This window comes from Myxine glutinosa, unplaced genomic scaffold (genome assembly GCF_964187855.1).
Source record: "Myxine glutinosa unplaced genomic scaffold, kmMyxGlut1.1 SCAFFOLD_521, whole genome shotgun sequence".
Classification (NCBI taxonomy): domain Eukaryota; kingdom Metazoa; phylum Chordata; class Myxini; order Myxiniformes; family Myxinidae; genus Myxine; species Myxine glutinosa.
In genome coordinates this window covers 105,602-119,726 of record NW_027616618.1, presented here as the reverse complement: position 1 = coordinate 119,726, position 14,125 = coordinate 105,602, and the positions used below count along the sequence as shown (strand labels likewise).

Genomic DNA, 14,125 nt, shown 5'->3' with positions numbered 1-14,125 from the left:
TATATATATATATGTATATATATAATTATATATATATATATAATTATATATATATATATACATATATACAGTCACATGAAAAAGTAAGTACACCCCATGTAAAGTTTTGACTTTTTCAACATATTTCAACATACAGCTATTTGATCTTCATTTCAACAATATTGATAGATAAAGGTGATATAATATACCAAATATCATGAAACATTTACATTTTGTAGTCCATTGTATAATTTAAATAAACATAAATGCAAATTTCGCATGTGGAAAAAGTAAGTACCCTTGGCTCTAATAGGTGGTATTTCCCCCTTTGGCAGAAACAACCTCAAATAGAACTGTCTGCCAGTCTCTGACATCGACTGGGAGAAATTTTTGCCCACTCCTCCATGCATAATTATTTCAGCTGTGCAATGTTTGAGGGATTTCTTGCATGCACAGCTCGTTTCAAATACCCCACAACATCTCGATGGGATTTAGATCCGGGCTTTGACTTGGCCATTCCAGAACCCTCCATTTCTTCATTTTCAGCCATTCCTTGGTGGATTTACTGGTATGTTTAAGGTCATTGTCATGTTGCAAGGTCCACTTTCGGTTGAGCTTCAACTTTCCGACAGATGGCCTCACATTATCCTCAAGCACCCTCTGGTACAATGAAGAATTCATAGTGGATTATATGATGGTGAGTTGCCCAGGCCCTGATGCAGTAAAGCTGCCCCAAACCATAATATTTCCACCACCGTGCTTTACAGTTGGTATCAGGTTCCTGTGGTCAAATGCTGTCTTTGGTTTTCACCAAACATGTCTTCTGGTACTGTGGCCAAATAGCTCTATCTTTGACTCATCTGTCCAGAGCACATTGTTCCAGAAGTGCTGGTCTTTGCCTAAGTGTTCATTGGCCAACTTTAGTCTTGCCCTGATGTTCTTTCTGGACAGCAAAGGTTTCCTCCTGGCACACCTCCCACGTAGATCAAATTTGTGCAGCCTCTTTCTAATGCTAGACTCGTGCACTTTGACATAAACAGTGGCAAGAGCTACCTGTAGGTCCCGTGATGACATTCTGGGGTTCTTAGAGACTTCTTTCAGCATCTTGCGGTCTGCTCTCGAGCTGAACAAGTTGGCAGTTGTTTGGAAGCTTCTCCACTGGTACATGATCTTCCGGACAGTCGAATGATTGATTTCAAATTGTTTGGAGATCTTTTTAAATCCCTTCCCAGACTCGTAGGCATCTATAACCTTCTTTCTGAAGGCCTCAGAGAGCTCTTTTGATCGAGGCATGGTGACGCCACATACTTCAACAACAAGGGGATTTGCTCTTTTTTAAACGACACACACTATTTCAATGAAACTTGACCACAACATTCATCACCTGTGATGCATTAACGTCATAAACATCAACGCACACTCGCACAGTTTTGATTGAACTTCACCACAACCTTCATCACCAGTGATGTACCAATGTTTGTTCAAGGCATTAGAAAAAGAGGTCTGAGGAGGTATTTGGAGGATAATCGGGTTGTCAGTCCATGCAATGGCTGAAGGGATCCAAGTCAATGGTGAAGGTATGTTAAATGAGGAAAATATGAACAGATTACATTTTGGCGTCACCAAGTCAAAGGTCATGTTTGGTGAAAATCCTATTACCACGATAACTTGTGAACCAGTGATAGGATTTTGACCAAAGTTGGTGCAAATATGTATTCTGATAAAGATTAACACCGATTTGATTTTTGGGTCAATAGGTCGAAGTCCATAATAAGATTATAACTTGAAAACGGCTGAAGGGATCCACATCAAACTTGGGACAGGTATGTTTCATGATGTAACGATGAACAGATTAGATTTTGGGCTCAACACGTCAGAGGTAACGTTAAGTAAAAATTGTTACCAGGCCAACTTGTGAAGCAGTGATGGGAATTTGAACAAACTTGGTATAAGTATGTATCAATGTATCATGCAAAGATGAACCGATTGGATTAACCGATTGGTCAAAGGTCATGTCAGGTAAAAATGTGACAACTTTACTTGGTAAATATTTACCTTTACTTGGTAAATCAAACTTGGTAAATGTATCACGATGTAAGCATCAACAGATTTTGGGGTCAGAGGTCATGTTAAGTAAAAAATGACTTAGTTACCACGATAATGGCTGAAGGGATCAAAGTTAAATCAATCTCGTGTACATGCTGGGATTACCTTCTGAACACACTCCAATCTGTCTCTACCTGATCCACATTGAGGAACCTGATGTCATGTGATCTTTCCTTACACAGAGCTGGCTCTATCATCAAGAGAAATGCACAATGAATGGTTCAATGTAACAATTTTATTTCATTATGATGATGCATACCTTTTAATCAAATAATTAGGGATTAATCCAACAAAATTCCATTATTATCAACAAACAATGCACTCCATGGAAAAACAGTTCATCTGTCATCATGTCTTCAGGTCACCAACATAGAGGTGAAATTAGTCTCGAAACATAAATTGAGGTCTTCATCGAAAAAGTTTCAATTATAATCAATCAAATTATTTCATGTCTCAACAGAATGAGCGATCTCTGGAGGACTGGACCCAGTGTGTGCGTTCGTGATGGAACTTGGTGAAGCGATTGAAGTACCAGGAGAGAACAATTTGATAAAACCAGAGTGTCGTTTTCCATACTTCAGAGGATAATCAAAGCTTAGCTCAAACAAATCAAATGTTTAACATCATTGAGGAAGCCACAGATAGTCATACAATTCAAAAATGTATTTTTCAAAATTACTTTCAACAAAATTTAAATTTGGCCGATTACAAACATCACGGCGAATATGAAAGGCCCAAATCACCACTCCTTCACCTGTTTCTCAAAAACAAACTGTCCATGTGGACTGCTTGCACCAGGAGGGATCTGGGCAAGATACAGTGGGGTAACAGCACCTTCTTCAGGTGAGAGTGTAGCTTTAGGACCAGCCATGTCTGTACGCACCCAGCCTGAGGTACCAAAGGGGTCACAGAGATCATTGAAGATCTTTTAGTTCAAATAAGCAATCCGATAGAATTATAAACACAAGTTAATACAGTCGGACCGCCGACATTCGTGGAGGATATGTCCCTGTTAAATGCCGCGAATGACAAATCTGTGAATATGGGGGCATTGTTTCAATGGGGAAAAGAGGGATAGGTTCCTGGCGGTTCCTGATTCATCGCAGAATTTTTTTTTAAGTTTAACATGTTTGACTGCGAAGGCACATTGTTAGTTTCATACAAAATGCTTACAATTTTTTTTTTTAAGAAGCAGGGACACTCCTCGGCTCACCTGATGGAAGCAGGGATTATGATTACAAGTCAAATCACTGGAAGGAGTGGATGACGCACAAAATATGTAACACACCAAACTCATCCACCCAGTTTGGTCATAACCCGTCCACAACTTTGACATCATGATACATATCGTTTTTGGCCCTATCACTCAATGGTAAAGAATCACTTCAATATCTTTAAAATTCTCGTACCCGGATCTTCACCAAAATCAAATCGATTCATCCTCATCACACACCCAACCTGTCCACCAAGTTTTGTCTGAATCTGTCGACAACTTTGAGACATCCTGGATATATCAGTTTAAGCCCGATCACCCAGTGGTGAAGAAGATCATGACATGGGCATTGAGGAAGTTAGGAGTGGAGGAATGGTTGATCAGAGTAGTGGTGGCAATGTACGAGAGAGCGCGCACAGCTGTAAGGACGAAGGACGGGAACAGTGGTGAGTTTGAGGTGAAGGTGGGAGTGCATCAGGGGTCGGTACCAAGTCCACTACTATTTGTAGCTGTGATGGAGGTGATGGCTCGGAACAGAAAGGATGGTTTACCGTGGGAGTTGTTGCATGCAGCTGATCTGGTGTTGATTGGGGAGGGTATGGATGGACTGAAGGAGAAGATGAACAAGTGGAAAGAATGTTTGGAGAGAAAAGGTCTGAAGGTGAATTTCGGAAAAACGAAGGTGATGGCAAGTGGTGAAGCATGTGGTGAGGTGGAAAGAACTGGGAAGTGGCCGTGTGCTGTGTGCAGGAAGGGTGTCGGAGTGAATTCCATTCAATGTACAATGTGCGCTGAGTGGGTTCATAAAAAATGTAGTGGTCTGAGAGGCTCATTAACCAGTGTGGCAGCTACATTCAAATGTAAGATGTGCACAGAGTGAGCTGTTGAGTTGAGTTGGAGGAAAGGTTGAGTTGGATCTTGGAGACGGCGTGAAGCTGGAAGATGTGAAAACATTTTGCGACCGAGGAGACATGCTGAATGGAGAAGGTGGATCAGACTCGGCAACGGTTGCTGGAGTGAGATGTGCATGGAAGAAGTTTCGGGAACTGAGTGGCGTGCTGATGAGGAGGGGAGTGTCGTTGAAGCTGAAGGGAATGGTGTGTGCTGCATGTGTGAGAAGTGTTATGATTTATGGGAGCGAGACATGGGTAATGAACGTAGAGCAGCAACAAAGGCTGGAAAGGGTGGAAATGCGAATGGTTCGGTGGATGTGTGGAGTATCGTTGAGAGAGAGGAAGACAAATGATGAATTGCGAAAGATGATGGGAATAGAGCCTGTGATTGATGCTGTGAAGAGAAACAGGTTGAGATGGTTTTGCCATGTGTTGAGGAAGGATGAAAGTGACAGGTTGAGAAGAGTGATGGAAATGAATGTAGCAGGAAGTAGAGGACGGGGAAGACCGAGAAAGACTTGGCTAAAGATGGTGGAAGAAGAAATGCGGGCGAGGGGGTTAACAAGGAGAGATGCAGAAAATAGGGCAAAATGGAGAAGATTGTCATGGGGACCGCAAGGCTAACCCCCGCTCTAGCAGGGAAAATGGCCTTAAAATGCCTGTTGTTGTGTGTTGTTGTATTTACTTAAATGTGATTCATTCAATGTGGATAAATGAACCTAACTCTCCTTCCCTCTATTTACATTAATTCTTACAAGATAAATAGATTAATTTAACGTCGTTTCACAGAACGTTGTGTTTTCGAGAGACTAAGTGTGTATGGAGCTCCATTGTTGGGTTGACTATTCACCACATACATGAGGTGATTGTGAAGATGTGTGTCGTGAAAGGTATCCCCGAAAGTGAGGAGGGGTTCGTGTGGACGAACTGCAGTTAAGAATGGAAATGACTTTGTGGAATGCAGTTTTCCTGTTTCTTCCTTCCCTTGCTTTTGTCCATATGTGGTCCCATGATCAGTGCGTTGTCTTCTTCCCGATATTGACTCATTATTTTCAAGATTTTAACAATAGTTGCTTGATGTGAGTAAGATTTGATCTTCACACTTTGTCTATGCAGTATCGTTATTTGCATTATCTTTGTAGGTGTTGGTGGAGGTGACAAAGACAATGGTCACAAATTTGAGAAGCAGGTTTCACTTGAAAGCATTCCTGGTAAGCTACTATTGGCAATGTACCATGTGACTGACGAATGGTCTCTTTTGAGTGCCGAGATTCGGGTGATTAAAGGTTCATCGAAGCAAATTTTGCTTCAGTCAGACGTCATAGCAGGTGATGAAAAATGAGATGGGAGAGAAGTTTGAGGGAAGAGGAATAAGATAGAGGTGGAGAAGGATTATTACATTTCTGCAAATTTGTACGTGTAGAAAACTTGTTCCCTCCCCAAACTTCACGACTCTTCCTTCTGGCCTGACTGGTCTCCTTGGAGAATCTGTTTGATTTAAGATTGTGAAAAAGTACAGGTGTATCAAAAGTTCAAGGTTGGAAGTTGGGATTGGCACAATAAACTCCACTCGGTTTGTCCATCGGTGTCCCTCACGCAATTGTTAGTTTTATAACCACCCAAACTGGTTCTTTGTTGCCACGTTCCCTCGAGCCTGCCTGGTCCTCTATTCGTACAAATAGGGATGGAAAACCAATATGGAATATTAAAATACCATGAGTATACTCGGACCATTGTAAAATACTACGAGAAGGCTCTGACATGTCAATGCCGTTCTTTCTGCGTTCCATTTGTAAAATAGATGCCAAGCTCCAAGTTGCAAGCCAGAAGACAAAAGGTTAACTTTTTATTTTATTTAATGATTTGACATTTGCAATGCTTTCGTGCTTGTACTCCAGCTGTATGTGCCCAGCCGGTGGAAGTTGGACCCTGCCGTGCAGCATTGAGACGTTGGTACTTCGATCCAGAGACCGGAAATTGCAGCCTGTTCTTATACGGTGGTTGCCATGGCAACAAGAATAACTTTGGTTCTCATGAGGGTTGTCATACAGTCTGCTCACCTTCTGATCATGGTACGATGGATGAGTAAATGTTTATGATGTAACCATTCCCTCATCGTTTTGACCTCTTACCTTCAGGTACAGGAGGGTATTTGTGACCACACTGCATGCTCAATGGGTCCCTCTAAGACTTCATCTTTAAAGCACATCAATCCAGAGACTGATATTGGATCGTTTTTAATTTTATTTAATGGAAAGGTGGAGGGGGGGGGGCGGGGGGGGTCAGGCATTACAAAAGGGAAAGTTTAATTTTCACTTGGGGAAAATTCCAGGGGCATAGAAAGGTCTCTGTATATGGTACTGCATGTGCCATGTGGTAAAGTATAGAAAAGAAGGGACATTCTTGGGAAAATGCCAGTGGCATAAAAAGGCCACTTTATATGGTATGTGCCATGTGGTAAACTATAGAAAAGGAGGGGCATTCTTGGGAAAATGCCAGTGGCATAGAAAAGGCCACTTTATATGGTATGTGCCATGTGGTAAACTATAGAAAAGAAGGGACATTCTTGGGAAAATGCCAGTGGCATAGAAAAGGCCACTTTATATGGTATGTGCCATGTGGTAAACTATAGAAAAGGAGGGGCATTCTTGGGAAAAGGCCCCTTTATGTGGTATGTGCCATGTGGCAATGTATAGAAAAGGGACATTCAAAAAAAATCTTGTTTGCATGCTGGACTACCCTTGTGTTATGAGGAGGAACCAAGTAATGCTCTAGAAAACTTCATCAAAAGGGATCGATTCGGTCTTGTGACACACGCAACCTGTCCACCAAGTTTTTTTTTTTTTTTTTTTTTGTATACAAGATCGAGGCTCGTGAGAGAGCGAACATTAATCACACAGAAAGACAAACAGACACATAAAACAAATAACATCGGGAGCGGTAGACAAGATGGGGAGAGAGGGGGAAGGACACAAACACAACATTTGAGAGCAGGGACCGAGAGACATGGAGACATCGAGAGATCTGTGGGAGGGAGAGGGCTTTGGGGGGGAGGCATGTGAAGGGGGGGAGGCATGTGAAGGGGGGGAGGCATGTGAAGGGGGGGGGGGTGGGAGAGGTATAAACATATGGACACTGCCAGGAATTCCAGGAAATAAGTTGGAATTTCAAACAAGGTGGATCTGGGGTGAATTAGTGGGGGTAGAAAAGATCAAGGTTATGGATGGGGGAAGATAAGAGATGGTGGTGAACAGCTGTTTTAAAGACCTGGAGGGAGGAGAGGGATTGAAGGGAGTGTGGGAGTTTGTTCCACAGGCGGGAGAAAAGAGGAATGAAAGAGTGAAGGTGAGCAGAGAGCCGAGATTTCGGCAGTTTAACCATCAGAGGGTTGCTGGCAGATCTTGTGCGACCTGTAGGAATATTTGGGGGACAGAGCACAGAGAGAGCTGGGGGAGCAAGGCCGGAGAGGACTCGGTAGAAGACAGAAAGACCACCTACCTGCCTGCGGTGAGTGAGTGAAAGGCCCTCAGAGATAGCTTCATCGCGGGAGATTCCAATGATTTTGAAAGCTTTGGATTCAACAGCGTGAAGCCGAGCCAGGTGTGAGGCAGGAGCACCAGCCCATAGGGGAGAACAGTATTCCATTGAGCTGCGGATGAAAGCCTTGTATGTGGTGAGGAGCTCAGGTGTGCCGAGGAAGGACTTCGCACGACGGAGGATGCCCAGTCGGCGACTGGCTTTGGAGGCCAGCTTGGAAATGTGGTTTTCCCAAGAAAGATCATGGCAGATAGTGAGACCCAAAAGCTTGAGTGACAGAACTTCTTGGAGAGGATTGTTGAGAAAGTAGATGGGAGGGTTGTCCAGTCGATCTTTTCGGAGAGACATAGTAAGAGAGTGAGATTTGGCAGGATTGAAAGACATGTTCCACTTGTTTGACCAGTCTGTGATTTTGTCCAGGTCTTCAGAGAGTGAGGAGGCTGCAGACTGCCGATCTGAGGGAAGAGGAATGGAGCGGCAGAGAGTGGAGTCATCAGCAAAGAGATAGAGAGGATTTTCCAGAGAGTCAGAGAGATCATTGATAAAGACCAGAAAAAGCACAGGGCCCAGCACACTTCCTTGGGGAACTCCAGGCTGAACAGGAAGGGGAGATGAGAGAAATCCATTCAGGGCCACACGTTGACTACGACCAGAGAGGAAGTCCGCAAGCCATGCATGGAGATTTCCATGGATACCATAGGAGGAGAGTTTGGTGAGCAGAGCTGGGTGCCAGACCGTATCAAAGGCCCTTGATATGTCAAGGGAGACAGCTCTGATTTCCTGTTTGGCATTGAGGACCTCCATCCATTGTTGAGACAGCAGAAGCAGCATGTCCAGAGTAGAGTGACCTGGTCTGAAACCAAATTGATGATCAGAGATCAAGCCATTGGAGAAGAGGAAAGATTTCATATCCGAAGCAATGATGGATTCCATGACTTTGCTGATAATTGGGAGCAGGCTGATTGGTCTGTAGTTGCAAGGATCTGTTTTTGCACCTTTTTTGTGTAAAGCGGTAATGTTAGCTGATTTCCAGGATGCTGATTTATACCTCTTTATACCTCTCCCACCCCCCCCCCCCTTCACATGCCTCCCCCCCTTCACATGCCTCCCCCCCTTCACATGCCTCCACCCCAAAGCAGAAGCCTCCCCCCCAAACCAAAGCAAATCGGCTTTGGGGGGGGAGGCATGTGAAGGGGGGGAGGCATGTGAAGGGGGGGAGGCATGTGAAGGGGGGGGGGGGTGGGAGAGGTATAAACAAATGGACACTGCCAGGATTTCCAGGAAATAATGGATCAGAATGGTTTCTCCATCGAGTTCTCTTCTCACTCGAGATAAAAACAAACCCCTCCTTCTTTCCTCTCGTAGTAGTAGTAGTAGTAGTAGTCGTCGTAGTAGTAGTGGAAAAGTTTCATCCAAATCCATCAATAACTTTTTCAGATATCCTGCTGTGTTGGTTTTATCCCTATCACTCAATGGTGAAGAATCACTGAAAATTCCAGTAGCCAGATCAGAATCCGGATCTTCACCAAAATCGAATCATTTCGTCCTCGTCACATACGCTACATCTCTGCCAAATTTCGTCCGAATCCGTCCACAACTTTGAGATATCCTATCTCCCAATGGTGACGAATCACTTAAAATTCTACTACCCGGATGCGGATCTTCACCAAAATCGAATTTTGTTCTTGTCACATACACTACTCACTGTCAACGACTCTCTGTCAATGACATACGACTCTCTGTCTCTGTCAAATTTCGTCTTAATCAGTTCACAACTTTTTGAGATATCTTGTTCACAGACAGGGGTGAAAACATAACCTGCATCCATCCATCTTCGGTGGTGCAGGTAAAAAATGTGTGTGAAAATTTGGCTTGAAATTCATAGTGAATCCCGTTAGTATATGTAGTGCCATTGAGAGCATTCCTGGTAAGCTACCTTTGGCAATGTACCATGTGACCTACAATCCCTCTCCACTCAGGAATCCTAATACAAAGCAAACATAACAGCGAGCAGTATTGAGAAAACTAAACTGATGAAAAGTCCGTTATTTTAAATTTAAAAAAGGCCTCAGACGAGCCTCACGTTAGATATGGAATGTCCGTGAGTGAAAGAAGAACGTTTCTGGCAAGCAAGTTTGGTGAAAAACTTCGGGTCTTAAAAGTAGAATCCATAACTTGGTCGCGTAAGACGTCCTGGTAAAAGCGATACTTTTCTGGATACAACTCCAATTTGGCGAGGAATGAGAATTGAGCTGCCCGCAAGGCTGAGAGTCCTTCCGAGGCCAAAACCAGGCCAAAGAGTGGAAAAAGCACCCAAAAAGAAAAACTATGAATGGTGCGTAAAAACAGTCACATGACTATTGGAATGGTGCAACAGGTGGCAGGAGATACGACACTACAAATAAAACCATCGTGTGTTATAAAAGATCCATGGTTATCATGAAATGGATCAGAATCCCAAAGAGGACATCGGTGAACAATGGACATTGTTATTTACGCAGAGAATAATGGTTTGCGAGGAAGGCTGTTGTGGCGTTAATACTTTGGGAATTCCAATGATTTTATTTTGTTTTTCTCATAATTTGGGTTTGAGCATGAGGCAGTATAGTTTTGAATTGTAAAAATTGGACCACTGCACCTGGAGCTTATCTGGGCCCGAACCCAAATTTGGGAGCACTCTGAGTGGTGCATCTGGAGGAAAAGATTTTTGAAGGAATTTGCTAAGTCCGCCATTTTGACACTTCCGGACAAGTGCCTGAAACGAGCTTTGCAGATGCCCGTTACCAGTCAGGGGCAGAACCTTGTTGTCAAATTTCAGTTGGATCGGCCTTGTGGTTTGGCTGGAAAGGTCGAAATACATGATGGACAGATGGTGCACGATGACGATACCTGATGTGGAATTAAAGATTGTGCCTCAATTGCAGGCCTTATTCTGCTGTTCAGGTTTCTCCATCGAGTTCTCTTCTCACTCGAGATAAAAACAAACCCCTTCTTCTTTCCTCTCGTAGTAGTAGTAGTAGTAGTAGTAGTAGTAGTGGTAGTAGTAGTAGTAGTAGTAGTGGTGGTAGTACTAGTAGTAGTAGTAGTAGTAGTAGTGGTAGTAGTAGTAGTAGTAGTAGTAGTAGTAGTAGTAGTAGTAGTAGTAGTAGTGGTAGTAGTAGTAGTAGTAGTAGTAGTAGTAGTAGTAGTAGTAGTAGTAGTGGTGGTAGTACTAGTAGTAGTAGTAGTAGTAGTAGTAGTAGTAGTAGTAGTGGAAAAACTGTTTATTGTTGAAAGTAAATGGACACTGAATTATCGATGGTTAAATCTTGCTTTCTGAATTTGCAGCATCTTCGACATTGAACAATTCCATGAGCAAATTCCTCATTGTGCACGGTGAGGACAATCTGTAGTTCCAAAATAAACTGAACACCCAATATGCCAATGTCACCACCACCACCCTCCCAACTAACCACGTCTATCTGCTATCCTCTAGCACTGGGAGTCGTCCTCGCTGGCCTCGCAGCGACCGTAGCTGCTTTGCTGCTGTTTATGTGGTTGCGCCGTTTGGACAGCAACCGTGTCCAACGTACCAGCATCTTCACGGTGCGTCCACAGCCCCAACCACGAAGTGACGACACTGCTTCCCTCATCCCAAACATGGTTTTTTGAGCCAACCTGGGCTGCTCGTCTCCAACTAGCAAATAACAACGTGCTTTATGTAGTTGGGGTTCCCACTCCAACCCTACGACTCTTCCCAGGGTTTTTTAAAATGTAATTCTGCATTGTTGACTCTACTTAAATGCACATTCCTATTCCTCTTTAAATGCCAAACAATTTCTGCCCGTCAGCTCCAGATTACCTGCTTATGGCTTCTTCTCATGAAAGGTCCGATACCTCTTTTCCTTTGAGCCTTCTGTGTTTAGCCTCACCATTCCATTCTTTTGTTCTCTCGGCCTTATCACACAATGGTTTGCAGACTAAATATTTCTACAAATGATTACCGGGTAATGGTGCAGCATTGTTATAATTGTTCTTTGATTTATAAGGCAAAGGTGGTCGAGTTGATTTGCCAACGATTGAAATTGCTTTGTGCCACTGGATGTATATCTTTGGAAGAAAATAATAATTTACTATTTTCCTAAATACTGATTTATGTAATGTTTGGGTTTATTTTATTTTTTGGATTTTGCTCTGTCTTGGTGTGTAAATGGTGGTTGTTTGAAGATTTGTAACTGGGTTCTTGGGTAACTTAGAGTTATGAGTTCTTCCTTGATTATTTTTCTTTAATAAAGAATGGACTGTTTCTGCCACCTTGAACATAAATCGTCATGACTTGGTTTTTAGCTTACTAAACCTTTGGTGGCGGAGTTAATCCTGGGGAGCTTATGCGGCAGCGCATCACCACAAATTATATTTTGCAACTTAAGTGTGTTCATGGCATGAAGTAAGAGGGTCTTCCGGTAGGGGCTGAGGGTTGTCAATGTGGGTCCAGGTTTGACCCACACCCCACCCCAACCCAAATATGTATTCACTTTCTTTTCTGAAACTGCACACACGATTTTGATGAAACTTGACCACACCCTTCAGCACCTGTGATGTACCATAGTTTCACGGGATTAATATATATATAAATCGGGCTTGGGAGGGGGTGAGGGATGGGGGTGGTGGTTCTTAGTTCTTATGGTGGTTCGTAAAAAAAAAATAAAAAAAAAATCCTCAGAAACTACGAATACAATTCTGATGAAACGATCACAATCTTAATCACGCTGTTATGCTAAAGTTGGTTCACAGCCTTAAATAAGAACGACACTGTATAGAGCATACCTGCACCTGGTTGGCCTTATCACTCCAATGGTGAAGATTCCCAAAAAAAAAAAAAAAAAAAACATATCCGAATCAATATTTAGATCTTCACCAAAATCTAATTGATTCTTCCTTGTCTCCCACACACAACCTGTCCACCAAGTTTCGTCAAAATCCATAACGTTTTGAGATATCCCACAATGTATAGTTTTTGACCCTTTCTCCCAATAGTGAAGAATCACTTTAAAAATTAAATAATTCCAATATCCGAATCCATATTCAGAGCTTCACCAAAATCGAATGTATTTGTCCTTGGCAGACACCCAACCGGTCCACCAAGTTTCGTCCAAATCCGTCCACAACTTTTTGAGATATCCTGTTTATCGTTTTTGGCCCAATCTCCCAATGGTGAAAAATCACTAAAAATTCTAGTAGCCGAATCCGGATCTTCACCAAAATATAATCATTTCGTCCTTGTCGCACACGCTACATCTCTGCCAAATTTCGTCCGAATACGTCCACAACTTGAGATTTTGTTCACAAAGACAGGGATGAAAACATAACGTCCATCCACCTTTGGTGGCGGAGTTAATGAACCCACGCTCCTCGTACATCGCTATTAACCATCACACGTCGAACACAAAGGAATGTCGGAAATACACGATGCAGTCCATCCCACATTTCAAGGAGGCCGCAAACAATCGTGCATTTCCATTGCTTGCAATGGCCTCCCGAGATTGTCCGTACATGCTCAATCGATCGGCAGGGACGAACCCTTCACATCGACATCCTCAGCAACGAGCGAGGGATCGATGTGGCTCCACGAAGGAGCGAGATCGAGTGAACGGAATCCAAGTAGAGAAAAGACAAATATGGACGCATTCCTGCAACACGGAGCTGGCTTTTTTTTTTACCATAAAACGCACAATCGAAGACCCCAGGAGTCGCTGAAAACCAACAATAAAACAGCGATCAACATGCGGGGCCATGTAATTAACTAAAGAAACCGAGTTGTTAGGGTTAGACTTGCGAGCTTTACACAAGCAACATGTGAGCCAGGAATGCGCCAACGAACAAACCGACGGTTACATTTTATATCAGAACGTTGTTCCGCCCATTTTACCCATAATCCCACGAATTACACGACGAATGAAAGATCTTCACACCGGCGTAATATTTATATAATTGACAAATTAAAATGCTTAATCTGTATTTAATGTATTATAGATATGAGATTAAAAGAGGAAAAACCAGGTTCACTGAGCAGTGGTTTGACCTTTTATACACCGCTCCATAATAGTTTTCTCTGTACATTGGAAAATGCAGCATACATTTCATTACACAAACCAATATAGTTACGGGAAAAAAAAATACATTCTAAATTTATAAAGGTGAACGAAAATAATTTATGTGGACCTTTATAAAATGAAAACTTAGAGCTTTCACGTCATCATTTAAACTCATGGTCGTCAATAAATAATCGATATCGATGCCTCATTTGAAATGTAATTATAATTTCAGATATCATTGATTATTTTAGACAAATTGATTGTACACAAGTAAAATCGCAGTGACTGCAGGTGACTGAAAAAATATTTCGCGCCACAACAAG

General features: G+C 42.6%; 1 protein-coding gene across 1 annotated transcript in view; it reads left to right on the top strand.

The window, feature by feature from the left end:
- Positions 1–11,516, top strand: part of LOC137436645 (actinia tenebrosa protease inhibitors) — a 107,735-nt gene extending 96,219 nt beyond the window's left edge. Inside the window, exons 8-11 of the mRNA XM_078768805.1 lie at positions 5,334–5,402; positions 6,090–6,263; positions 11,056–11,103; positions 11,204–11,516. Coding sequence (XP_078624931.1) covers positions 5,334–5,402; positions 6,090–6,263; positions 11,056–11,103; positions 11,204–11,379 — 467 coding nt within the window. The 3' untranslated portion in view covers positions 11,380–11,516. The remainder of the gene's footprint in view (positions 1–5,333; positions 5,403–6,089; positions 6,264–11,055; positions 11,104–11,203) is intronic.
- Positions 11,517–14,125: the final 2,609 nt, after the last annotated feature.